This window comes from Magallana gigas, chromosome 9 (genome assembly GCF_963853765.1).
Source record: "Magallana gigas chromosome 9, xbMagGiga1.1, whole genome shotgun sequence".
NCBI lineage: Eukaryota > Metazoa > Mollusca > Bivalvia > Ostreida > Ostreidae > Magallana > Magallana gigas.
In genome coordinates, this window is record NC_088861.1 from 35,035,107 (window position 1) to 35,062,730 (window position 27,624).

A 27,624-nucleotide genomic window follows, 5' to 3' on the forward strand; every position below is an offset into this window, starting at 1 on the left:
GTAGTGACTACATTCTATAGGCACCCATACTGTAGCCCCCACTTTCAATTTGCTGCCGACGCCAGTGCATTATTAATATTAAATCTGCATCAAATTTTGAGTATGAAATATTTATGATGTTACATTATTAGGGTACTATGACTGCAACTGCACATGTACTTTGTTAAATCCAGTACAATCTGAATGATGAAAATAGTCATTCATTTGCTCTTTTCATGCATGACTGAAGGAGACAAAAGATGGCTGTTGCTGTAGAACACAAAGTACAGAGTGAGAGAATGAAGCAGAGAGAGAGAGAGAGAAAGAGAGAGAGAGAGAGAGAGAGACTGGTTATATATTTTTGTCATAACAAAAATACATGTAAATACCCTAAACCTAATAATATTGTATGTTGTACTTATTTTTATATATCTTGACAAAATTAAATTTATAACGTCAAGTGACTGTGAATATGTTGGATATTTCGGATATATACATGTAGTCTGAGTCAGACTGTTTCCCTCTACTTTTTGCATTTGTTTTTCAATATTTCAGTGTAATATTTTTTTTATATAGATTAGTTAGTAGACAGAAAATAGGCAAATTAATTAGCAGATAGATTCAGCCTTAAACAATGATTTATCAGTTTATTGTACAGTATTGCCTCCACTCATCCCTTGAACTCCTCATCTTACATTTACCTACCTCTCCGACTTAGATAAGTATTATACTGCTTTTTATATTTGAAAAAAAAAATCCAAGACAGATAAAGTAATTACCTTTTTATCCCTTTTTTAGGACTTTCAAAAGACATAAAATTTCATTAATATCATATTTACATCCCCCCCCCCCCTTAGTAGTGCCGCATGAGCGACAGAGATCTTTTTTGTCACCTCCGTTACGATTTTGTAAGTTCCTACATCCGATTTGACAAAAACAGAAGAAAGCAAAAAAAAAAAGATCGAATGACGATTGGTCAAAAGAAAAAGTATATAATATATGACATATGAATATGAATGACAATAGTTAATGAATCTACAGCGACCATGGCCGGCTGTCAGGCATTTTGATGTTTGTTTTTAAAAGTAAGTGGTAAAGTTTATACATGTATGTATCGGGATTTTCCAAGGCTAAAAATAAAACACTAAAATCCCCAGCAATGGACTCTTCTATGCCAAAACAAAAGTAAGAAAAACTTTGTTAAACAGAACACTTTATATATTGATGACTGTATTTTGTCACAAGTAGAACGGACAACATTTATTTTCATTTCCTTAGGATGGCTGTTCGGAGCATGATATCTGAGTCAGTGTATGTAGGAATGTGTCTTAAGATTGGAACCCCACAACAGGTGGCTTCAAGGAGAGATATAAAGGACATTGAAGAGATGTTAAAAAACAACGAAGTGATGAAAAATACGTTAACAGTGATGCTGAGTGGTAGTAAAAGAGAAGGATTTAGATTGCGTGAATCAGACATAGACACAATGTATTGGCCAAATAACCACCGAGTGATCTGGAACTTCTCTCAGGTACAGTTTTACAACACACAAGAAAACGCTGTTATTCTCTGTGACAGTTCTGAGAGTCCACCAGGATTTACTTTACTATGGTTACCATTAGAAGAAACTAGTCATGGAGTGATGTCAGCGTGTGTGAGGATGAATGAAATGCTCTATATCTCAAGTTCAAAGTACAGAGAGATCATTGGATCTTTTTTTTCCTCTGGTTCTACAATCCACGGACCATGTAGCAGTGGACTATATCATGGTACGTTCGAATACGATAAAGCACATTGCTTTGTTAGTGATTTTTGGCCTCCTTCTGCCTCCTCGTGGATAGACAGATGTCAATTATGGCCCCCACCTCATGTCATCAATGACATCGTCAGAAATGGATGTCACTTTGTAGCAATTGGACACAAACTAGGAAATCATGTAGACAACGAATGGAGAGTTTCATTTTCTCAGGCGGAATACAAACTTGTGTGTTCGATGAATCACACACAATTCTTAACGTATGGATTGCTGAAATTGTTCCTAAAGGAAATAATTAACAAAGGTTTGAGAGATGAGGATAAACTACTCTGTTCGTATCACATGAAAACGGTTGTCTTCTGGGCGATTCAACAAAATACACAACCTCACTGGCGTCCACAAAATATCCTGGGCGGTTTCTGGGTCTGCTTTAAACTTCTTCTCAAATGGGTGTACGAGGGAGTGTGTCCGAACTTTTTTCTCCCAGAAAACAACATGTTTCTGAGCAATATCTATGGTGAAGCACAGAAGACATTATTCACAAGACTATATAGATTGTATAAGACGGGCATAACATTACTGCTACAAAGTCCATCCATCAGTTCCTACATCACTAATGTTCTGTGTAATCTACGACTTACAATTTTTACTGATGAACACAATCTGATATCTGAAGTTGAACTTGATAACGATATTTACGGAGAGATAATTGAAAATGATATAATATACGCATTGGAACTACATAGATGTGAAAAATACCTACATGCGGTAGAACAGTTGTTAAGTTTATCGTTGACACAGTATCACATTGTCATGTTACAAAAACTTACCGCCGCCATATTTCAGAATACCGCATTTATATTACACACATTGTACAGTTACTCAGGTTCAAACAAACAGTTGTATATTGTAGACAAACTATCATGTCATATGCTGAAATTAACAGCTAAGTTTGGGTATGTGTCTGACGTCTTATATATTGCAATGTATTATTACAAGACATTTAGATATAGGGAAGCATTATCTGTAATAGATTTAACAAAAGTTAAGTTAGCACGGCCATACCTGATGTATTGGGGTCATGTAGACAGAGAGAGGTATACCGAAGCTGTAGGGGGACAGTCCTTGTCTACAAAGATGAGACAGGCTGTGGCACAAGATATCACACTTGACAATAAAATCGTTTATATCAATGAATTAATGCAAGAACAACAGTGTAGTGAACAGAACAGTTGGTCTAGATTACGTATCCCACCTTTGATTCTGTTGCACATGTTAGACTTTCTGTGCTCTAGATATGTTGACACGGTTAGAGCACAGAGAGCTTTAGATGATTTACAGGTCCTCGTCCACCATGATCAGGGGGAGTTAATATATGTAAAACTCTGGGAGATCCTGGGGATCTGTCAACAGATCTCAGGGAACCTCCAGGGTGCCCTCTACTCATACCAACAATCACTCAGACAATATCCATGCCATAAAATACAAACTGCTACCATACAGAGAATTCAGGATCTACATTTATGAAATTACTGACAAGCATGTATGAAAGTATATTGCATGCATGGCATATACACACTGACAATAGTGTTTGTTCTGTTTGGAGTGTAGGGGAGGGGTGCCCTTTTGATTTGTATAACCATGAAGATGTGTGTATATTACATTAAAACTTTTAAGTATTAAAATATCTCAAGTTTCTAAAAAAAAAAATGCATAATTACAATATGTACATGTCATGATTATTTTCAAATTTCAAAATAAACACAATTAATCAAATGAATGTCTCAATTTCAAGTACAGTAAGCTGCCTAATTTTTTGCTCTGTAAGTTTACAAGTATTGGTCAGGTGCATCTATCAGTCTTGAATGTATGCCTCTTCCCAGTTTGTTCTTGATATTCTCTTTTTTCTTATACATGTATATATTCAAGACAGTAAGTTGAGCGTCTTTTAAGTGATGCACTATGAAATGCAATTTTTTGATCAATTCTTAAAGTGTACCATAAAATGATCAACTATCAACTGCAATTTGATGATAAATATATGTCGTGAGATAAAAAAATGATTAATTAAGAACATGAACTATATTCCAATTTTTTCATAAGTTATGAGTTATGAAAAATGTACAAAATAAAAAAAAAACGTTTTTATCTCACTTTTAATGCTTCTCTTTACTGGACTGGATTTTTGATGCGTTTTGCATTTATAGGGTAATACATGTATATTGTTTGTGAGAAATACCATGTAACGTAAAATCAATTGATTAAAAGAATGATTTTTTTTTTTGATTTTTTTTTATTTTAATGTATTCATACCAATATATTTTACGCTTATCCCACCGTGTGTGTATTTAAAATTAATTGATCATTTCAACTTTATTATCTGATTTTTCTTAAGTCACTGTAAGTTTTGACCAATCGATAAACGCGGGGGAGTGTAGATTTCAGTCTAGCTGTTTCCATTTAAACAATAAAGTGCTTTCTTTGGTGATATATTCGAGATGAAGGTAGCGACATTGCAGAAAAAAATCATAAGCCGCGTTAACATCTTTCTTTTAACTAATTAATAAATTGATTATGAAAAGTTAGTAAAATTCCCTAAATTACTGTTTATGTACAAAAGTACATTAGCCAAAAGAAACAGCCAAATCGTTTCCTGTGAGATCTGACATCACCATGATCATTTCGTGCAGTCCGTGATTTTTCCTAGGTCGCTTAAGGCTTCGAACAATCGATAAACAGGAGATGTCAGTTTCAGTCCTGTCAGTTTCTTGACAGTTTCAGCCGCTGTAGATTTCGACCAATCAATAAAAGAGGCGTGTAGATTTCAGTCTGATATAGAGCTATGAATTAACTATAAGTTTCCGTATAAGGTATTGAGGAAATAATACTTGGTAAATGTAATTATAGAGCTATGGATGAACTGTAAGTTTCAGTAAGAAATAGTGGTAGATATAAATATATTCGTATGCCGATTAGATCGCGGACTGCACGAAAAAATCACGATGATGTCGGACAACTTCCCATTGGGGACGGTTTGGCTGTTTCTTTTAGCTAACGTACTTATGTACATTGACAGTAGTTAAGTTGATTTAATTTAATTCATACAATCAATTTATTAATTTGTTGTTTCTTTGATGATCACTGCAGAAAAAATTTACATAACCCGCTCATGAGGGTTATGTATTTTTTCTGCGATGTTGCCAACTCCATATCCCGCATAAATCACCAAAAGAAAGCATTTTATCATTTGAATATTTAATTCAGCATTTTCTACTCTATTTCTAAGAAAACATATCGTGATGTATAGCTCTGTAGAAACTGACAGGACTGAAATCTACATGATTCAGATATAACAAGTTTATAGATTGGTCAACACATTCAACAACCTAAGAAAAATCACAGACTGCATGCATGAAATAATTATAATAATGTCAAACTCAAATTCCCATTAAAGAAGACTTGACTACTTCTTTAATCTAACGAGTTGAACATTAACTTTAATAAAGTTACTTTTACTTATGAATTTGAAATAAAAAAAAGATTGAAATAACGCGGGTTATGCATTTTTCTACAAAGGTGGCTATACTTTCATAATTACCTGCATGAATCATCAATGAAGCATTTTATTGTTTTAAATACACGCATTCTAAACTGCTGTTAGATGCATCGTTTATAGCTCTGTAAATGACTACTTTGATATTATATATACTATATATATAATATCAAAGTAGTCATTTACAGAGCTATAAACGATGCATCTAACAGCAGTTTAGAATGCGTGTATTTAAAACAATAAAATGCTTCATTGATGATTATAATATAGTGGATAAAATAATAATTTAACCTTTACGTACATCGCTCATTGATGCACATGTACCTTCTTTAAGAGCACGAACTCGACAGACTTGGATGGATTGACATTGGACTTGCAACTTGACTGTAGTGCTTTACCATTGTAACTTTAACATAAATGGGAAATTGACCATTTCTTACTATGTGTGACATTTTAATCGAATATGATAATAATTTACGTACTTATTATGGATAATTAATTCAATAATCTATGATTAATACAAATTTAAACGGCAAAATTCTTTCTACAGTACTTTTGTGCGGACATGCGAACAAGGTATGTTATTTATTCTGCAACTATGCAGGATTGCTATAGTTACCTGGCTTCATTCCCCGAATATGTATTTCGGCTGTTCATATACAAATTGCAAGAGACAGGACGCACAAACAACTTATTTTACACAAAAAAATCAATAAATAAAATAAATCAAATACATGTAATTGATCGAATGTTTACAAGATTTCCACATAACATTCGCAAAAGGTCAAAGGGACATAAATCTGGTTCAACCATAGATAGGATGTACATTAATTTTAATCGTTTAGCTTAACACGAAATTAAATACAATTCTCTCCCTTCCAGATATAATCACATTAGCGCAAAAAAAAAAAAATGAAAATGCAGCAAGCGTGATTTTAAAAAAAAAAGTTAAAAATAAATAAATGAAATTAACTTAAAAATTAATATATTATCCCGATTTCTTCCCATTAAACTGACAATATTTAGAGACAATTCAGAGACGCTCTAGATCTATATCAGTGATGCAGGTTTTTGACTACAGCCACCAATTATTGCCTCAAATTCCATGTTTAAGCTATCGTAAAAAAAAAGTTCGTTGCTTACATGTAAAGGCCTATATGTATATATAGTAAATGGTGAAAGTAAAGTTACCCAGCGAGACGTCAAAGATTTCTTTTTGCATGGTAACTTTTATTTACACCAGCATAGAATACCAGATTCAGTTTCCTGAAAAGTATGTATACACCCCCCCCCACCCCCCCCCCCCAAAAAAAAAAATCCCACAAAACAAAAGACAAAAACAAACTTTCACTTCCACCAACAATAATACCTGAATACATTAATACAAATTTAACATACAAAGCAATATATTTTAAATAACAAATATATACACTGTATATCTAATTCATGTATATTGAAGAATGGAAGTTAGGAAATATTCGTACCTGCCTTACCCGAATAAATTCATGTAAGAGTTAACCAAACCTGTGCAAAAAATCGATAATTTTTTTTTTTCGCCAAATACAAACAGGTTTTATGCCTGTAATTATTGGCATGGAAAAAGACGTTAGCTTTGACTCTATGCGTCTCGGATCTTTACGATGTTGAAATAGAGTACATACTTATAGCTGGGGGAATTCGTATTTTCATTTTGGGTGTGGTGCAGTGACTTATTTTTTTGGAAGCCAAATTTTGAGTGAAAAGTTTTGTCATATTCTTGCACTATGGCGAGAGTACCTATTGGGTTTGAATTACAAGAAGAAGGTCATAAAGGTAAACAAACATAATATTTGTGTTAGTAGGACTGTAATGTCTGTTAGTAATGTTATTGCGAAATCTTTTTCTTTTTTTGTTAGAACTGTTGAACAGTAACTCATAAAGCTGCAGATCATAGGCTCAAATCTAGTGAACACATGAAGCCATTCATGAATTCAGATATTTTTGATATTTCAAGGAATTGTTATATATATATCCTCCTCATCATGTAAATACTCTTGTTATTCATCATGAACAATGACCTTGTTTCAGCAATGGGCTGAAGCGATGGAACTGATATAGCCTCTATCTGTACAGTCATGTATATTATAAACCATGTTAACCATAAAGTAAAGCTACATGTACTAAAGACAGAGTGTTTGGTGCTCATAGTTTAGTAATAACAACAGCTGAACAATTATATTACAAAATGTAGTTATAACTCAATCAACGAAATAAATGTAGACAAGGAATTTTAAAATTTGGTGTGTTAAGTTTAGATTATAATCTAAGCTAGCCAATCTATATTTTATAATTGTTGATAACATGTACAGTAAATTAACACAATGTTTACATGAAATGAAGACACAGTACAATTGACACACAAAAGAATGAATACATGTTCATGTCAGATGTATATGTCACTGCAACCATATAATCATTATGTGTGTCTGGATTTTTCCCAACTGCCTAAGGGTCAGAACATTGTCAATACACTGGACAATGATTGCAATATTATTCAGACTGTGTGTATTAGATTTTAAGAGGTTCTCTTTGTTGACAGTGAATTGACGGTGAATTCACACCTTGAAAACTGACCAGCCATTCTTGTGTAAATAGTTACATCCTGTGAACTGGCCAGTGCTAACATTATTTTATAATCAACATTTAAAGGAATATTTCTGAGTTGATGATAAATAGACTGTTTTTTTGCCACTCTTTTGCATTTGTTTCTCAACATTTCATGGTTATATATTGTTATAGAATGGTTTACCAGTACTTATTTGAGACAAAACAGGCAAAATGGCAGATAAATCTCTGACCCCTTATTCTTAGCCTCCAGCAATGTTTAATGGTATGAAACAAAGATTGTTAAATAGTATAGTGTAGTTTCCACTCTTCCCCTCCCCCCTCACCTTACATTTATATCTACCTTTGAGACCTCCGTTCATACCAGTAATAGATAATTTATAAGAAAGTTCTTAATAATCATTTGAAATAATTAATCTTGCAAGCAGATCCAATAACATGGCAGTCATTTTTGAAACCATTAAAACAGAAGCAAAATTAAGAGGTTCAAGACCAGAAACGATTTATAAAGATATCTGCTTGCATGTGGCCATGGAAATTGAAAAAAAAAATTACGAAATAAATTTGATTGCTCTAGGCCAATATGTGACCTGTTTGTTTACATTGACTGGAAGGGCCACTCATTGAGTACAAAAAGAGTTTTGATAGTGAGAGATTTGGGTCCCATATTAAAATTTAAACCTGTTAGAACCACAATGAATGACTTAATGTACTATAATTGTCATAAATACATGCGTATAGAAAGTTTTAAGTATCAAAGGTTTTTTATATTTGTATTAAGTTGGAAAATATGAGCATTAAATGTAGATGAAGTACTTCATTTACTAAGTATTTGCACGTGCATCCATCATGTCCATGTAGTTGTATGTTTTAAAGCGTTGAGTGCTACAAGTACTGTATAAATTAGTTCATGTCCTTTGTTTATTGACAAAAATACTTATATGAGTGTATTTATTTACATTTGTAACCATTGTATTCATTTAGAGTCCACATCCTTCCCTTCTTCCTCTTCTACTCTCCTTGTGCAAAATATGATAAAATAACAAGATATGTCAATCTCTCTGTCTCTCTCTGCCTCTCTCTCTCTCTCTCTCTCTCTCTCTCTCTCTCTCTCTCTCTCTCTCATATCACTTAATTCTTTGATTGTGTTGAGATCCATCAGACATGTAGACATTAGCATATTTAGTTATGCTCCTTTGCGGTGTGTGTCGACTGCTCTGTTCTTGCTTGCCAGATTATGGGAGAGTTAGAATTTCCTAGGGATTCTCGCTGACATTTCATGGTTAAACCATAAATTGCTGATCAGGGACAGGGAAAGTCCAGAAATCTGATGAGACTGCAATCAATAACAAAATCCAGTGCTCTTTTGACTAAAGTAGTGATAAACACTCTCCCTTATGGCATTGTGTGGGGAAAGAATGACATTTCATATCAACTGTCTGCATTGTGAATATGAATTTTCAATTAGACACATGCATGCACAATTCTATAGGATGATGGATTTTTGCATGAATACACATTTAGAATGCTATGCTAATAAAATGTTATCATTGCATTTTGTTTATTTTAGATGTACATGCATATAGCATAGGAGTTCAAAAATTTTGCATATAACCCAATAAAATTGAATAAATGCGACCATTCAATTTTAAATAGGTTATGAATTTTTTAAATTGAAAAATAAAAGTTAACCACATATGTCTGATTTTTTTTTTGATAATCCAGTTTTGTATAGAGCTACAGTGCACTTAAGAATTCCTGTTCTCAAAAATGAATATGCATATAAACATGCATTGATTTTTTTACTTTATAGCTTATGATCAAATTCATGTCGATAATGATGAATTATGTTTTTGTTGTTGATGATGATGATGATGATTCGTTGTAGGGGACCCGGCTCTGATCAACGTTACCCAGATCAATGTCAACTACCCAGGGTATCCCCAGGACCAACCTGGTATGTATTAACGAGCCATATATAAACGACAAAGTGTCAATGTATAAATGTGTATGCGGGACATTGTTCTGGCTCTTTGTGATGTCTATAATATTATTATACCAATTACATGTACATGTTCGTATGTAATAGTGTGATATTTGATACCCTTTTATCTAGAGCTTTGTGGTTCATATGGGTATGGAGGTACATGTAACAAACAATGCAGAATGGGTACAAACCTGGCATCTGCGGGCAGTGTGAATTTTGTCTGCAGTGCTTGATATGTTCAGTATAAGTATGAATGAGCTGTCAAAGAAATAAAAGCATTTCACTGTGAATATTTACATCTCTCTCTGAATCTGTTCAAATTTATTCATGTTCAGTAAGCAAAATTAAGGGTAAAGTTTGAAGTAAAATTCCATATAATGATTTAAACATTATTCATTAATAATTGAAGAATTTGTCACCATGCATACAACACTGTTAAAAACTACAGTCAAATAAAAGAAGTTTTAAACAGTAGAAGGAATGGTTATTTTCAAAATACGGTCAAACTTCGTTATCTCAAACTGGATGGGACTGTTTGAAAACTTCGAGATATCCGAGTATTCGAGATACCAAGGGTAAAATACTACAAAAATAATTGGTTGGGACCTACAAATCACTTCGACATATCCATTGTGTTCGAGATATCAGTGTTCGAGATATCGAAGTTCAACTGTAACAGTATGCAAAAAATGTATGCTGGTATTTAGAGCTGCAGCAGGTTTGGGTATGTCAGTTGCTTTATAAACACAATCAGATTACTAAAGGAAAAGACAAGAAAACGCTCGGAGGATGAAAATACATGTATATATGTACCAGCATGAACGAGAATAGAAAGCAAATTATTGTTTTGTTTATGAATATCATTGCTAATTAAAACAATGTGTTGAATGTGATAAAGAAAAAGAGGAAATAATAAGACTTGAACTTTATCAAAATGAGGAAGTTCATACAGGTACATAGTACATTCTAGTGTTTATAGCCAGAATATTCCCTCACTAACCATACAAATACTGTAATTTTGAAAAATGTTGCAAAAATGTTGTTAGTAAGAAGAAAAATTGGAGAAACTGTTTCTTGGTCACATTCTCTCTCTCTTTCTCTGTCTCTCTTCTATCTGTCTCTGTCTCTCTTCTATCTGTCTCTCTCATTCTCTCTCTCTCATTCTCTCTCTCTCTCTTTCTGTCTGTCTGTCTGTCTGTCTGTCTGTCTGTCTCTCTCTCTCTCTCTCTCTCTCTCTCTCTCTTATAAATGAACATTATATGGTTACCATACATACATACACTCTCACATTTGTCAGTTTACATAAGGGAGCAGACACTCCTAGATCCTGTACAATTTTACAACTGTACAGCTTTTTTCTGTGTGATCCTGCTTCTTCAGTCATAGATACATCCTTGTCCAAGTGTAGGATGTTGGTCTGTTGGTCAGTGAACCTGACCATTAAATTGTTCATTATATTAATTCATACTTAAATAAATGAAGCAGAATTTTAAAAGTCCAAGTTAAATTCTTATATACTGTAGAAGCAGAAATATTCGTTGTGGATTTAATTTCGTTATTTTCGTTGGCAGTAGAAATCAACGAAATTAAATCCATGACGAATTTTTAACCAAAGTAATAATGAATACTAAGATATTAATATGTGACGAAATTAAATGCCAACGAATTTTTATTTGGTTCAAAAACAACGAAATTTTGACCCAACGAAAATATGTGCTTCTACAGTATATACAAATTCGTAATTATATATAAATCTTTAAATTTCAGTTCTGTTGGCCATTGAACATGTTGAACAGTGCATGTTTTAATTAATTAGATACATGTAATTATGCATTATAATTAATATCAATTCTGTTGGACATTTAACTGTTCATATATTAATTAATTAATGCGTAGGTGTATAGCTACATTGTTTATGTATAAATCTGTGGTAACACTGGCAGAGGTAAAACACATGTAACCGTACAATTTAGGGTCATTAACTTTGTACAGGTATATTATCAAAACCGATTTGGTTTGACTTTTCCTATAGCGTCACGATCATTTCTGTCAGCTACGTCATGCATAAATTATACACGCCGCCGGTGTGAAAACTATATGATTGGTTCACTCCTATTTTTAGGCCGAGTTATCAGTATACGCTTATGCAATGCCAGAGCTGAAGGATTTCTCAGAACAGTTTATTTCCCCCCAATATTCATTCAAAATCTGTGCTAAACTCTCTCTCTCTCTCTCTCTCTCTCTCTGTGTGTGTAAACGGGCGTTAAACCATAGCCTCAAGCTACGGTCCAGAGTACGGCGTTATAAAAAATATAATATTTAAAAGTTGCATGTGCTAAGCGTTCATTTCATGTAAATACCGTAAATGTATAATGCACATGTATTACCTACTAACTTGCCAGTCAAAGTGATAGGTATGAATTCCTCGATTTCTACACCTTTCGATCGGCAATCGACAGTCAATAAAAGTATTGAACGATGGTGTGAAAGAACGAAACGGAAGTGGAGAGTGCAAGGAGGTTTGTACTTGTGCGTCTTCATTAGGCAAGTGTCTGATTCGTTTCTCTTCTGTTGCCCTATCACTTTCGGTGTAAATATATATACTAAAATATCCACAAACCATTTACTGCAGATTTCTTTATTTTACCTGTCTCTGAACCCCCGATCACCCGCTCCATACATGAACACCGGCTTGTTTACATACATAAAAAATACAGTTCTTGATCCGCTTTCCGAGTACGGTTAAAGGTTGTTTAATAGGAGAAAGTTTGGGGCGGGTAAAGCTACAATTATTAACAGTAGTAAACTAAATGAAGAATTATTTAAATGGATTATTTGCACAAAATGTTGTATGGTATGATGTAAATCTTTTTAAAAAATATTGTTATACCCCTGTAAAACAGTTACTATATAACTCTATACGAAAAAAAGTCTAGCATTTTGACTGTTGGACTCGAACTGTTAGATTGGAACTGTTAAAATCGACTGTTAAAAAAGACTGTTGACCGGTGACGTCACATTCCGCGAAAACGTGTTATTGATTAGAAGGGGTATAACAAAACAGTTGTTGACTGTGTCTCGGGCAACAGTTGATCTGTCGGACCGGCTCGCAAACTGTTGCCCGCTGTTATTTTTATACGCGGCAAATTGCCTTAAAGTTTTTTTGTACATGTAAGTATTGTATGACTGTAGCTTTATATTTTCTAACCCAAAATTTATTCACAGAGCTACAGCTATATATGTTATGTACCGTATGTATTGTTTTATCACAAGTGTACACTTTCGAAAAATAGCCAAATTTCGACAGTCACGAGTACCCATGTGAATTTTTCATTCTCTGATATGTTGTTGTTCTGTCCGTGCATAATTTAGTCTTAGTTAACCAGCAGCCAATCAGCGGTAAGCTGAATCCACCAATAAAAAAACTGTGGTTAAGGTGCGGGTATTGTTTATGTATGACGTAACTGAAAAAGTTGAACGCGACGCGATCGGAAAAGTCAAACCAAATCGGTTTTAGTAATATATCTCTGATATATATTGGTGTTATCTCTGACAATTGTTACATTCATGTAGCTATATTAATTATATCTCTCCTGTCATCTAGACTCCACTTGTGTCAAGATCGAGTCTGGGAAATTAGGTCATAGTGTATAAATACATGTGAAAGGTATGAAAAGAACAGGTATATTAACCTGGGTAAGGGGAAGGTCAGGTTGACTTACCATCATTTCTGCACCCTAAAATATAAGTATATATACATCTTTGGAGTATACATCAATTTTGTATGTTTTTTAGCAAAAACATCAAGAGCAAATTCATATATCTAATCTTAATATAAATAGCTGATTGTTTCGAAATAATGTTAAACCTAAGAAAGGTTTAAAATTTGGTAGACCAGTCATTATATGAGGAATAAGGAATCATTCTTTGAGTATTATGAGGTGATAATTTCGGTCGGGGAGTGATCAAATCCAATAAAGCACAAAGGGCTTTTATTATGATAGATTTGATCACTCCACGACCGAAATTATAACCTCATAATATTTAAAGAATGATTCCTTATTATTTATATTTATATAATTTAAAGCCATTGTACGATTAAATATTTAAATATAAATAAGCAAACCCCGCTGGCGCCCCAATTTGACATTATGGGTTATATAGTACAAAATTGATGCGTAGTGTTATCACAGGCAAAGACACTGGAAAATGTAAATTATATAAGCGTTTTTAAAAAAACTTAAGGGTTTTTGCGTTTTTTGTACAGGGTAAAACCAGTTACATAATTTTGACTACAAAATTGTTAGTACATGTTTTTAATTGTATTAGTATGTGAAGTGACATTCTACATCTATTTCTTTGCGTCAATATGTCAATGTCAATATTATACACAACACTGAGTTAATTAACCACATGTTAATCTTGATTATTATTATTAGTTTATACAAAGCAGCACTAGAATATTCTCCTTCAGGGCAAAGTAATTAACCGCTGTTATTTATATTTATGAAATGCAAGCATAGCTGATTTTAACACCACCAACGCATTTTCACACTCGTAAATGAGGTTGATTTTTCATTCATGATTTTATATGTGGCTCTCAAGTGGCAGGAATGATGATCTAGGTGTATTTTACATAGAGTATACTTATGGCTTTGAAGTCAGATTTGTGTAGAATTCATGTTTAAAAGATAAAAATCAGACCCCCCCTCCAAAAAAAAAAATATCAGCTGATAAGATATAAGATGTGAGAACTTGTTTTAGATTTTCTGAGCTGGATTTCTTCCACAACTAAGGCAAGCTAACCTCAGAAACAATTGTGTGAATATCTTGTAAATTGTCACACCCTATACCGGTATGTATAAGATCTAAAGAGACCATGATTATTATTATCTTATGCATCAATCAGTAGGTGAATGACATCCATTGATAATTTCTGTGTTGGAACATATAAATTCTGTAAGATGCTTTCGTTTGTTTGCATGGGTGGGGCTAATGTACAAGATAGCTAGTCAAGCTCAGATTTACCTGAATAACCCCACACAATAATATTTACTTTTCATAAATACACACTGGTTTCCTGGCGATACACTGCTATATATACATGTACTACATTAGGGTTGTAAATCATTGGGCGTATAGGAATATTTCCTTGGCCTGTGAGTAATTCCTTTCTACAGTGTATGAGACCTAGTATCCTCACAACTTTATCACTAAGGATGTAGCCACATGTACATGAATATTTAGTAAACTGCTGCCCCTGTCTCTTAACCCTAACCACAGAAGTAAAGTTTGTATAACACTCCAGGAATTTATGAGTTTACATGGATGTGAAGTGGGAGGCCAAGAAAGAAGGCTGACATTTTTTTTTTTTTGACATTTGTCCGGGAATTTTTGTTTTGTTTGAGTGAATGGAGTACTCTGAGTTGCAAGGTAACACAAATGTTGATATATTACACCCAAAGGTCAAGGTTAAGTTTTTGTCTAGACTAGGTGACTAAAAGTTACCTATGTATTTATTCATTTTTTGTCAACTTTCACTGTGCTATGTAATCTTTTGATCATTGAATTTTCTGAGGAAAGTGTAGTTTTAGGATTTGTTCTGTAATTTCTGTAGCTATAAGAACAACTACAATGTTTTAATTAAAGAATTTAAAATCTTGGATTGAAAAGGAACATACATTTACTCCTACACAGTTCTGTATTTGACAGTTTCAACAGTTTGGAGTTCATTCCTGTAACTTAATTTTACTGTAGCACTTTATATGCAGTTTCAGTAAAATAAGGTAGAAACGAAGATAACATTAGCTAAGGTCATAAACTAATTGAGAGTGTTTGTATATATAAAAAAAAATTTAAACATTGGTTTGACTTTGAATTACTTTCCATCTTTGCTAGACAAGTGTCCGATTTGAGAAAAACGTATTGTACACTTGGCTAGCAAAGATGATTACTTTGAATTCATGTATGAAATGGAAGAAATGTAATACATGTACATTTTTTTCAAAGAAAAAAATATCCCAAAATAAATTTTATTAGAAACAAATTTTAGCACTATATTCAAAACCTAGCATAAATAAAGTACAATTAAGATTTCATTCCTTTCTGGTTGAATGGCAAGACATATATTATATATACAAACAACTGCTAGATGCCATTGTAGGGGTCACTAGGGGTCAATAGGTTTGTGGAATTCAAGGAGAGCCATAAACTCTTCATGGACAGAGCATCTTAAATGTGGCCGCAGAGCTTCAGTCTGACAATATTATCTAGAATTGTAATTGTATCCTGACAGACCCAATGGATGATTCAGAATTACGTACAAATGGGTGTTGGCATCAAGGATATGATCCATATTGACTGAAAGTGTTCAACTTCCCTTCATGTATGATATGTCAATTAATTGATACACTTCAGATATTATTTTGAATTATTATAAATAAAACATTACAGTAATGTACATACAGTAATTGTATTGCTGCATGTGCAAACAAAGACGAAAGGTCTTTAGAATGATATATTTTTTTATAAATCCGAGATTCCTGTGACCCTATATCCTCACTTTTAATATTGTGACATATGTGCGGGCTTATATGTAATATATATGACTTGGGCTCACAGCTATACCTGTGTATAGACAGCTAATTTAATAGATAGGGTTATCATCTGCCAGTCTAGTGAATCTACAGTTTTAGAGAGAGGCTGAAGGCCATTTTTATTAATATATAAATGAGCATGGAGTGTAATTATCAAAACAGCCCTGCGTGAATGCATATTTGTATACATCAAATCCAATTCTAAAACCCCATTCTCACTCCAAATAAAATAGTTTCATGGTAAAAATGCATGCACTAGGACCTGAATGAATTAATAAAGGCTATAATAGCACTGAATAATACTGTGTTAATAAAAATAGGTAAAATGGCTGGATTTAGGCAATGCCAGTGACATTACAAGCAGCATGACAGAGATTTATTGAATGGCTGAAACACACTACATTAAGTCAATATTCAATATCTGAATATTTTTCTATCAGTTTTCTATCAAGGTGTTTTGGGGAGGCAACCATGTTTTCATAATCTCTTCAGCTTATCTCAAGAAAAGTGGAATAGTCGGGTAGCCATGTTGTCAAAGCTAAACACCAAATTTTATGTACAGTACACAAAGAATTCTCTGACTAATTACTCTGTTAAAAAAATTTGAGACAGTTCAATTTAGAAAATTGTGAGAAAATAGTGATGCAGTTTGCCATGGTGATGAGAGAAAATGAGAAACGTAATATTACTGTGGAACAGTGTAATTTGAGTGGTTGATGTGCTGTATATTGGAAAATGTTTCAGTTCTGTAACATTTGTGTGGACTAAATTGGAATTTTTGAATTTATGAATAATTTTTGAAAGACAGTGATTCTGGAAACATTTGATACATTTTAAAGATGAGTCAAGGAATTCACATGAAGACTAGTGAGTATTCTGTTGTCTATAGATTATGTATCCGATGGATGGGGACTGTGCGTATGAAATACTAGACAGGTGACTGTGTTCTAAAAATTGGTGAATTTAGTGTACTGTAGTATTAATTCTGCAAATTACTGGTACGTGCAGCAAAACAATTGTAATCTTTTTACATATTTACTCAAGGTGAATGACTGTTAAATCTGTCAGTGATTTTAAAATTTATCTGATAAGCTGAGCTTTGAGATAAGGCGATACACCATTGTGACATAATAGTGGAGATTGATAGTATGTGTGTATATATAGGTATTGTCATGACTTCAGATTTGTTGTACTTTAGCATGTAGGGAAAAGTATTATAACATGATAACATGGCTCTCTGTAAAATACAAATCATAAGGTTTAATGACGTACAGCCTTAAATTCCAGTTGCTGTAATTAAAAAAAGGTTAATGATGTAATTAAAATACCCCAAACTCTTGGTCTTACAAGAATGAAGATGTTACTATAAAAAACATGGATATCTGATCAATAGAAGCAAATCTGAAAATTTTTCTTGAAAGATAATCAATATACCCCTATATCGCTAATAGCTGTATATCTACAGGGGAGTTAATGTTATGGATGATCAATCAATGTCCTTACAAAATTATTAGATTAAAGAAGACGTAGTACCAATTCTTTGAAAATCATGTGGAGTATTATAGTTGTACATGTACACGCTATAATATTCACTGTACAAGCATGCATATATTAAAGGTAAAAATGCTTTGAAACACTTGTCCTTTTGAAAGTATTTTACATTTATATAAAAGTGTTTTATTACGTCAAAAAGTTTTCTGTATTTTATGTAACTGTAACAGATTTTCTTTATTATTAAAGAAGACTTTTGTGTGTTTTGTAGAGGTGGCGCCGGGTGGCTCCGAGCCTGGCCTGTACCCCTCCGTGTCAGACAACAATCCCGCCCCTATAGGGTTCGAAAGTCATGGTGAGTGCATCCAGTATACTTTTCTATTATGAAATGAGCTATTTTAACCCAAAATACAAAGTTATCTCTCTTTGTTTGACCAAATCATTTATATTTAATGAAAATATACATAAATGTTTACATTATTATAAAAGAATAACTTTAATTAGACAACTTTCAATAAATAACTTTTAGTTAGGCAGCTAGACAATGCTATCGTTCGCAGTCCTTTGAACTACATTAGTACCATATGTTATAAGTTAGGCAGCTAGACAATGCTATCGTTCGCAGTCCTTTGAACTACATTAGTACCATATGTTGTACTTATACACAGAAGTGATGTGAAAATCGAATTGTTTATAGTGTATGAAAAGAAAGGTTTATGATTGTAAAAGAGTAATCATCACCTCCTATACTAATTAATATATTACTTTGTTTTATTTCGTTTATCATGTTTATTCTCATTACAAACAGTTCAGAGTGAATTGAAAGAAAATGGAGAGGATAACTCCGTCTCGGTGAACATGGACTCTCCCCAGGTAAGCAGTTACCTCCCTTTACAATTTACATATTTCGTAAAACATTAACAATTCACTCACATTGTGTGAACCCATTCATTACTTGAAGTATATGAAATTAATGTTGTGTTTTCTGAACTGGAACAGTAACATGTATAACTCCCACCGTTTAGCTTCCTTTCAACCACAAACTAATTGTCGAGCGATTTAAAACTTATTTATAAGCCATTAATTAAAGTACAGATATTGTAGGACTTTCTCTTATACATAGATCATTTAGCAATGGTCATTTCCATTTTGTCCCACATATGAATGTTGACATGTTCCAAACATAATATTCAATGCTTTAAGTGTTAAAAGCTTGGCTGTGTCAAAGGGAAATAACTCTGCCATAATATCTCTGAGAAACTTTACAGGTATCTGTTGTCCTCTTCCAGAAATAAAATAGCAGATAATTCTCACAATTTGCTTACAATTCATTTTGAACAGAAATAACTAATCTCTTTCCCTTCTTTGATAAATGTTAATTATTCTATGCTTTTGATTGATTTCAATTTCCATGCATTACTCAGAATGAGGAGGCAGGTGAAGATGAGGTATGATATATATCGTATTGAGGTGCTATTGAGGTGCACGGGGACCTCAGCCTCCCTGTTATCTTTCACAGTTATCCCTGTATCTCTTTGCTTCATGCATGACCTGCCCTGAATTAGCTTGGTGGCAAATGTTTTTTCTACAATTGTGTACATTTCAGGGCAGTTTACAAAATATCAGTCGAATGTACTTGATTTTTTCTCAAATTTATACGTGCTCTTATACTTACCAGCTGTATCATATTTCATGCCATATCAAAGCACAATTTTTGTCTCAAGTTTATAGGCCTACATTGTTTCATTCTTGATGCACCATTTTCACACTATATATAGCAAGAGGTTATGAATATATCTTGAGGGTTTACAAATTGTCAGGTTCTAAAACCTTTAGTCTTCACCAAATGCATTTATATGTTGCCTTCAAGGTGGCTTCAGGTATTTCCGTATGCAAGCATTGTGACAAAGTATGGAATCAGTCGCTGCCTTAGCTTAGTTTGTCCAATTGTCTGTATGTGATCATAGCTTTATTATAACCCTTACCAACAAGCTTTATGGACTTTGAAGTTTTATCTTTTTTTAACAAATATGGGAAACTTTAGTTTGGTGTACTCTGGGTACATTGTTATTTGATGCGAAGTGAAAGCAAGTTTGTGGAAAGAAATGATTTGTGTTTATTAAGCATGGCTTTGTGACAATATGTTATATCTGTTTTGGATTTTTATTTGTATGTGTTTATTCAACTTAATTAATGCACAATCTTGCAGTTGAAAGCCTTTTTTGTGTTTGGTCTTTAGGCGATTTTCAGTTCCAGTCTTCCAGATATGAATATTTACTGGGTAAAGCCGCGTTACTAAATTGAATTTATATAATTATATTCCTCAACTTTATGATAACCAAATTTGTAAGTTGAAATAAATAATCAAGGAATCAATCATTAATTCAGATATATTAGCATAACAGATATTAAAACACAATAGAATTACAACTGCAGCTGCATTCAAAATAACATTTGCCATAATGCCCCTAGAGACATATTAGACACAAAAAGTGGATAAATTATGTCCCTTTGCATATTAAAAAAATACCACATGATTTTTTTAAAATTAAGAACTGAAGAAATTGTGTTAGCTAGCTATCAAAGTTTGTATATTTAATAATATTGTGAATCTTTCTGGTCTATGTAAATTTGTCATTATGTCTAGTTTATGTACAGGTCAGTGTGAAAGAAACACCCTACTTGTGTTCATCTAACAATTTTTCTCCTACAGGACAATTCAAAAGACACTGCCAGTTTATTGGCAGCGGAGGAAATGGTAACTTTCATACCTACAGTGCCACTTGTAGACTATCATTGTTAGACATGGTTATGTTGTGTACAATCAAGTCTCTGTTCCCCCTGTTATATTGCCGAGAGAATTATTATAATTAAATTAGATGTCAAAACACACATTACAAATCAATCAACATGTCTATATGCCTTTCAATATCTGTTATAATGTTCTAATTTCTAAGGGAGAAAGAATAAGGAAAAATCTAGTAACAAAATGATGATTGGTATGGCAGTCATTGCTATAAGTATCAGCAATATTTTAGAAAAAGAGAACAATTTGATTGTGCACATCAAAAGACATGCATTATCTATGCACCCAGAAGTACTGTTTATAGGTCCTGTAGTTCACATGAACATTGATCGCCAACTTGTGTCACTTTATACCAGTACTGTTGCATGGTTATTATTTCCTGATTTTTTTCCCAATCTCCAAAATATAGATGAATTTTACTATTTTAATGTCACTTGAAATTTTTCAAGGTAAATAAGACTGGCAATTTTGAGGTTATATATACAATATTTGTTTTCAATTGAATCGGATGTCAAAGGGATAAATTGCATGCAAGATATTATGAGGATAAAAATGTCTATTCAGATGCAGTGTTGTAATCCAAAATACCCCCATCCCACCCCCACCATTTCATGCTTTATTCACTCCTTCTAAATAAAATAATAATTGTGTAATGCTTGATGCAGTTTACTACAAAAAAATTATAGTCAATAATCTTGCTTCAAACTAATGCACAGTTCAACATGACAATCAATTTTGCAAATACACATGTACATGACATATTTGAAATTAATTACTGGTACAGGGTATGTGCATTTAATTTATTTGAATTAAAATCAAATTAATCTTAAATCAATCATGTCCAGGAAGTAAAGTTGGTCGTCTTCATTTCACATTTGTATTTCATTATACATTATGAAGAAAACTTATTACATGTATTATTATTTTTTTTTGGGGGGGGGGGGGGGGTTATCTTATACAAAATGAACAATAACACATAGCTGGTAATATATTAGAAAAGTTTTATTGAAGCTGTAATAAAGCCAGGTGACTCTTATAAATGTAAACCACTTAAATTAATGTCTACAGACTATTGATTCAGAATCAGATCGGCACAACAGAGCATCAGTATTCATTTGAATGACTATTACATGTATATATAGTACACCAACTTTGACATCTTTTTTGTTAATGAAGAAAAAAATGACAAAAATTCTAAGATTTTTAGTTAATATTACATTAAGTTTATCAGCATGTGCAAATTCCTTGAATGGTATGAGATATCAAAGTTGTTGTCCCAATTCATCATCATTCACATCCTTTCTATTTGACTAACAGGGAATCCAGGCTCCAATATACTGTTTCCAGTGCATGTACAGAGTTATATTTTATTTATGTGACCATTCAATGATACATTGTATGATACCCAACACTAACATTGACTTTGTGTGTGATCTTGAATCCAGGAGGGCGGGGCTAAGGTGGAGAAAGACAAGGAGGAGGAGGAGACTAAGTTGATTGACAGATTCACTCAGCAGGTTATTGGTCCATTTCCTCTCTGTGTGTTGTCTGCATGTGTCAGTGACAGGTGTCAATCAATTGGTCTGCTTTGGTTTATCTGATTGTGTGTAAATGTCTGAATGTCTTATTTAAGTTGCATCTGTAGATTAGTATAAAATGTAAAGTCAGTATGAATGAATGGCAGAGTATTAAGTGAAATATTTGAATTTCATATTCATTGGCTGCATTATGTTTTAGTGCAATTGTTCAGCAAGAAATCTATGAAGATGTACAGTATCGTTTTAGATGCCTTAATTTTTATTGCTGACAGAATATGTTACTACATGTATAATGACAATGGATGCATGCATTAATACCAAAAAAGGAGACGGTTGAATGAAGTAGATTGGGTAAAGAGATATTGAATTAAAATGATTAAACCATTTATTAGATTTAGATTATCACACAAATTCATGCATGTCAAACTTCTGTCAAGTTTTGAGGATAGAAATTTTACTTGATAAGTGTATGTATGTAATTTACACAGTCCTTATTTTTTTCAGTTATTAAGTTTACATTTGGTTTAGCAAATTCTTTTCAATGAGGATATCTCTTTTGATGAATAGACACTCACATTTTTAGCTCACCTGAGCTGAAAGCTCAAGTGAGCTATTCTGATCACATTTTGTCCGTCGTCCGTCTGTCCGTCCGTCTGTCTGTCTGTCCGTCTGTCCGTCTGTAAACTTTTTACATTTTGAACTTCTTCTCTAAAACCGCTTATCCAATTTCAACCAAATTTGGCACAAAGCATCCTTATGGGAGGGCGAATATAAATTGCAGAAATAAAAGTCCGATCTGCATTCAAAGCGGAGAAAACCTTGAAACTGTAGAAAAAGGGGGGTGCATTTTTAAAAATCTTCTTCTCAGGAACTACCGATGCAAATTCAACGCAGTTTAGCATAAATTATCCTTATGGGAAGGAAAATATAAATTGCAAAAATTAAGGTGTAATTCTGTTTCAAATTTGAGTTATTACGAAAATAATAATAAAGGAAAGGCGTGTTTCAATCAGTTTAATAGCTTCGGGTTCGGCATCCGGTAAAATGATTCCATACTTCTAAAACGAGGTTCTTTGTTTCAAGCAGCCATGACATTATACGAAAAAGGGTCGATCGGACTATGATGAAATTGCTTGTTGTGCAACAGTTCGCGTATGAAGGGAAATTTTGAAACATGCAAAATATATTGGTGCCGATTTTGTGAAGTAAATTGAGGCTAAATATTTCAATGCGTTGACAGTTTTCACACATGACGTTGGTGTTAGCTTGTTCTGATTTTCGTTTCGTTTTCATTATTTATGCTTTGTAACCTGGAAACTATCGTCTGTATTTCGTGATTTTTACGTATCAAATCAAACAGAGACTTCGGTAAATCAAACAGTTAAATGTTTTCCTGCGCAAATTAAGCAAAATCTGATGTAGGGGTACTGAAATACAATTCATTCTATCGGTAATTCGGCATTATCTTTTGCGTAATGGAAGATTAATGCAATAGGTTTTGTTGAGATGCTCGGCATTTTCTCGAGTTTATTCAGTTTAAATAGAGTTTGATATCGCTGACGGAAATATGTAGGTATATACATGTATCATATATATGATTCATTTCGAAAAAATAAATTGTGTTCTTTATTTGTTATACATGTAGTGCATGTTTCTTGTGTTTAATTGTTTACAATTTCTATTTACTAACCATATTTGAGTGTTAAACTTCGAATTATAAGCAAGATACATAGATTTGCTCACAATTCTATGTTTGTACACAGATTTTAAAAACTAAAGATTAAAAAAGTAAAAATAAATGTCAATATTTATTAAGAAAAATTTCAAAGTCTGTTCTTCCAGAAACCAACTTTAACAACTTATTGTATTGTAAACTTAACACCTTTTTAGCTCACCTGAGGGTGGGCCACAATGGGAGGTCGAAGTTTAACATAGGAATATATTGAGTAAATTTTTAAAAATCTTCTTCTCAGAAACTAATCAGCCAGGAAAGCTGAAACTTGTGTGAAAGCATCATCAGGTGACAGGTAATGTAGATACAAATTTGTGAAATTTATGACCCCCGGAGGTAGGATGGGGCCACAATGAAGGATCGAAGTTTAACATGAATATATAAAGTAAATCTTAAAAAATCTTCTTCTCAGAAACTAATCGGCCAGGAAAGCTGACACTTGTGTGGATGCATTCTCAGGTAGTGTAAATTTAAAGTTGTGAAAATCATGACCCCCGGGGGTAGGGTGGGGCCACAATGGGGGATCGAAGTTTAACATAGGAATATATAGAGTAAATCTTTAAAAAACTTCTTCTCAGAAACTAATCAGCCGGCAATGCTGAAACTTGTTCGGAAGCATCCTCAGGCAGTGTAGATTCAAAGTTGTTAAAATAATAACCCCTTGGGGTAGAATGGGGCCACAATGGGGGGGGGGGGGGGGGGGGGTCGAAGTTTTACATAGGAATATATAGAGTAAATCTTTAAAAATCTGCTTCTCAGAAACTAATCGGCAAGGAAAGCTGAAACTTGTGTGGAAGCATCCTCAGGTAGTGTAGATTCAAAGTTGTGAAAAACATGACCCCCGGGGGTAGGGTGGGGCCACAATGGGGGATCGAAGTTTAACATAGGAATATACAGAGTAAATCTTTAAAAAACTTCTTCGCAGAAACTAATCAGCCGGCAATGCTGGAATTTGTTCGGAAGCATCCTCAGGCAGTGTAGATTCAAAGTTGTTAAAATAATAACCCCTTGGGGTAGAATGGGGCCACAATGGGGGGGGGGGGGGGGGTCGAAGTTTTACATAGGAATATATAGGGTAAATCTTTAAAAATCTGCTTCTCAGAAACTAATCGGCAAGGAAAGCTGACACTTGTGTGGAAGCATCCCCAGGTAGTGTAAATTCAAATTTGTGAAAATCATGACCCCCGGAGGTAGGGTGGGGCCACAATGGGAGGTCGATGTTTTACATAGGAATACACAGAGTTAATCTTAAAAAATCTTCTTCTCAGAAACTAATCAGCCAGGAAAGCTGACACTTGTGTGAAAGCATCCTCAGGTAGTGTAGATTCAAAGTTGTGAAAATCATGATCCCCAGGGGTAGGGTGGGGCCACAATTGGGGGGGGGGTCAAAGTTTAACAAAGGAATATATAGGGTAAATCTTTAAAAAATCTTCTCAGAAACTAATCAGCCAGATGATTCTTCATAATTGTTAAGACTTTGGCCCCAGGACAATTCTTTGGCCTCCCGAGAAGGTTCAGAGTTTGATGTACGTTTATATCCCTTATATAAATTATATTGTTAAGGATCTTTTTGAGAACTGCAATACTCAACATATGATATGACTATAAAATCATCCTGTTAGAAAAGGGACTAATGATTATAAACATAAGAATATTCAAAGGAAAAAAGGGTTTTTAATTATACAGGATCTACATGTATTATTGTACATTGTCCAGATAGTTTGTATTATGACTCCATTAAGCTGATTTTATCATACCTATTGTTCCTCAGGTGAGCGATGTGGCCCATGGGCCTCTTGTTTTGTTTATAGCAGTCGATCAGGTTAAAGTTAGGACCCATGGGCATTAAATAGTGTCATGTTAAACTGATCAAGATGCAAGACAGTGTCGTATTGAACCATTTTAATAATGAAACTTTAAGTAACTGTTACATTTAATTTATATCTTATCCAAAAGTTGGGTGTGCTGTGAATATTTTTATTGATCATTGTACAGGAGTCAAAATAGCAGCCTCATGATAACTGTATAATATAATCTTAATTCAGAAATTAAGCTTTATGCTGGTAAGCAAAATTTTAACCTTCCAGTATGTTAGGTACATTTCTTTTTTCAGTCCTAATTCTGTTTGTTGAAAAACAACATACTTATAAGGACCATATGTTATAACCATTTTAATAGGTTAATCTTTTCAAGCAGTGTTGTTGCTGACAAGTTGTTACAATTTACTTTCCTCCTTCCAGAACTTTTATTTACTTGTATCAGTTCGATCACAATTTTGTTTCCTCCATGTGCAAGTATACCAGGCCTAATGTTTTTACAGGTAGTTCACACTAAATGTGTGTATCTACATATTACGGTATATATTAATGTATTACATGTATTTACATACTTGGGGGGAAGTGGATTTCACTGACCGGTGTGTTTAGTCATAAGTGGTGTGTATTTGTCCGATCATGTATATTACATCCAGGAGTAACTTAAAGATGTACATATTAACAAATTGCCAGTTTTATGATGGATATGCAGATTTTTTTTGTTTGTTTATTGAGGCGAGTAAATGGCTCTACGTGAAACTTTTCCTTACTTCCTGCATATGAAAATCTACAGGGAAAGAAAAGACATGGACTTGTCAAGTGTTTGATTCAGATGTTAATTTTATAAACCTTGCAATTGACTTAAAAAAAAACTATAAGGTGTTTACGGCAAGTTTCTTAAATCTGTGTTACTTTTGACTTGTGATAAAAACAGACATTTTATTTGGACTTCTCTTCATTTGCCTTTATTAATCATTAGAATTGTGGCTCTGCCTTGCAATCAATCTAATTTTCTTGTCTGTGGAATTTTGATTATCTCACCTGAACTATTTTACCGGTGTTTTATTATCAATCATCAAGAAATTCTCTCCCTGGATTTACAATGAGTGGGAATGTTGTGAATGTTCCGGATGATATCCAGCTGATTGACGTTGAGGGATCCGCGGATCAGGCCAAACAGCAAGTAAGGGAGGCAACTCCACAGTTTGGTTCACTTTCATTGGGCTCTGAAATCATCTTGGTGGAATGATTTGTCCATAAAGTCTCGTAGTTGTTGCGTCCCTGAAGTTTTTTACCTTCCGTTTCACGTTCACATTTAGTGTGTCTCACTGCAGCTGCTAATCTCATTGAGTTATTTTTACTACATTGTATTTACAATAAGTCGATCTGCATGGCCAAACTATAATGAAGTTTGTGTGTATGTACATGTATTTATATTGTACATCTGCTTTGGTTGGCAATATGATGTAAGACATAAGAAACTGCTTCATAGATTTAAACCTTTTGTGTTATAAGTTTTAAATTATAAGTTTTGTTTCTTATTTGCTCTGAAACTGGCATCATCACCATTTGATTATAATATCATAAATTGGAAACACTGGCTTGTAGTAGTGTTTTGCTGTTATACCCATTTGTTACGACATGAAATATAGACCCTAATGGAAATGCAGCATAGTTGAAGCATACATGCAGCACAGAAGCATGGCAAAATTTCAGCCTATAAGAGCTCTGTCGCAACTGTGCTATAGCAGAAATTTTAAACTGTGTT

At 33.5% G+C, this 27,624-nt stretch overlaps 1 protein-coding gene and 1 long non-coding RNA gene across 13 annotated transcripts in view; both read left to right on the top strand.

Annotated features, from left to right (window-relative positions):
- The window catches only part of LOC117691484 (anoctamin-4), a 62,633-nt gene that overhangs the window by 14,391 nt on the left and 20,618 nt on the right, over positions 1–27,624 (top strand). For 2 of the 12 annotated variants that reach the window (XM_066071870.1, XM_066071876.1), the window contains exons 1-6: positions 6,800–7,100; positions 9,781–9,849; positions 18,238–18,321; positions 18,775–18,839; positions 19,391–19,414; positions 22,218–22,289. In XM_066071870.1, the coding sequence (XP_065927942.1) occupies positions 7,052–7,100; positions 9,781–9,849; positions 18,238–18,321; positions 18,775–18,839; positions 19,391–19,414; positions 22,218–22,289 (363 nt within the window). In that variant the 5' untranslated portion in view covers positions 6,800–7,051. Of the gene's footprint in view, positions 1–6,799; positions 7,101–9,780; positions 9,850–15,022; positions 15,313–17,010; positions 17,343–18,237; positions 18,322–18,774; positions 18,840–19,390; positions 19,415–20,679; positions 20,725–22,217; positions 22,290–26,177; positions 27,040–27,624 lie in introns of those variants that run through there. The other 10 variants (XM_066071874.1, XM_066071871.1, XM_066071878.1 and 7 more) reach the window with 10 other exon arrangements.
- LOC117691486 (uncharacterized) lies at positions 1,044–4,017 on the top strand. The gene is made up of 2 exons (XR_010709724.1): positions 1,044–1,164; positions 1,258–4,017. It is a non-coding gene; the product is annotated as an uncharacterized lncRNA (long non-coding RNA).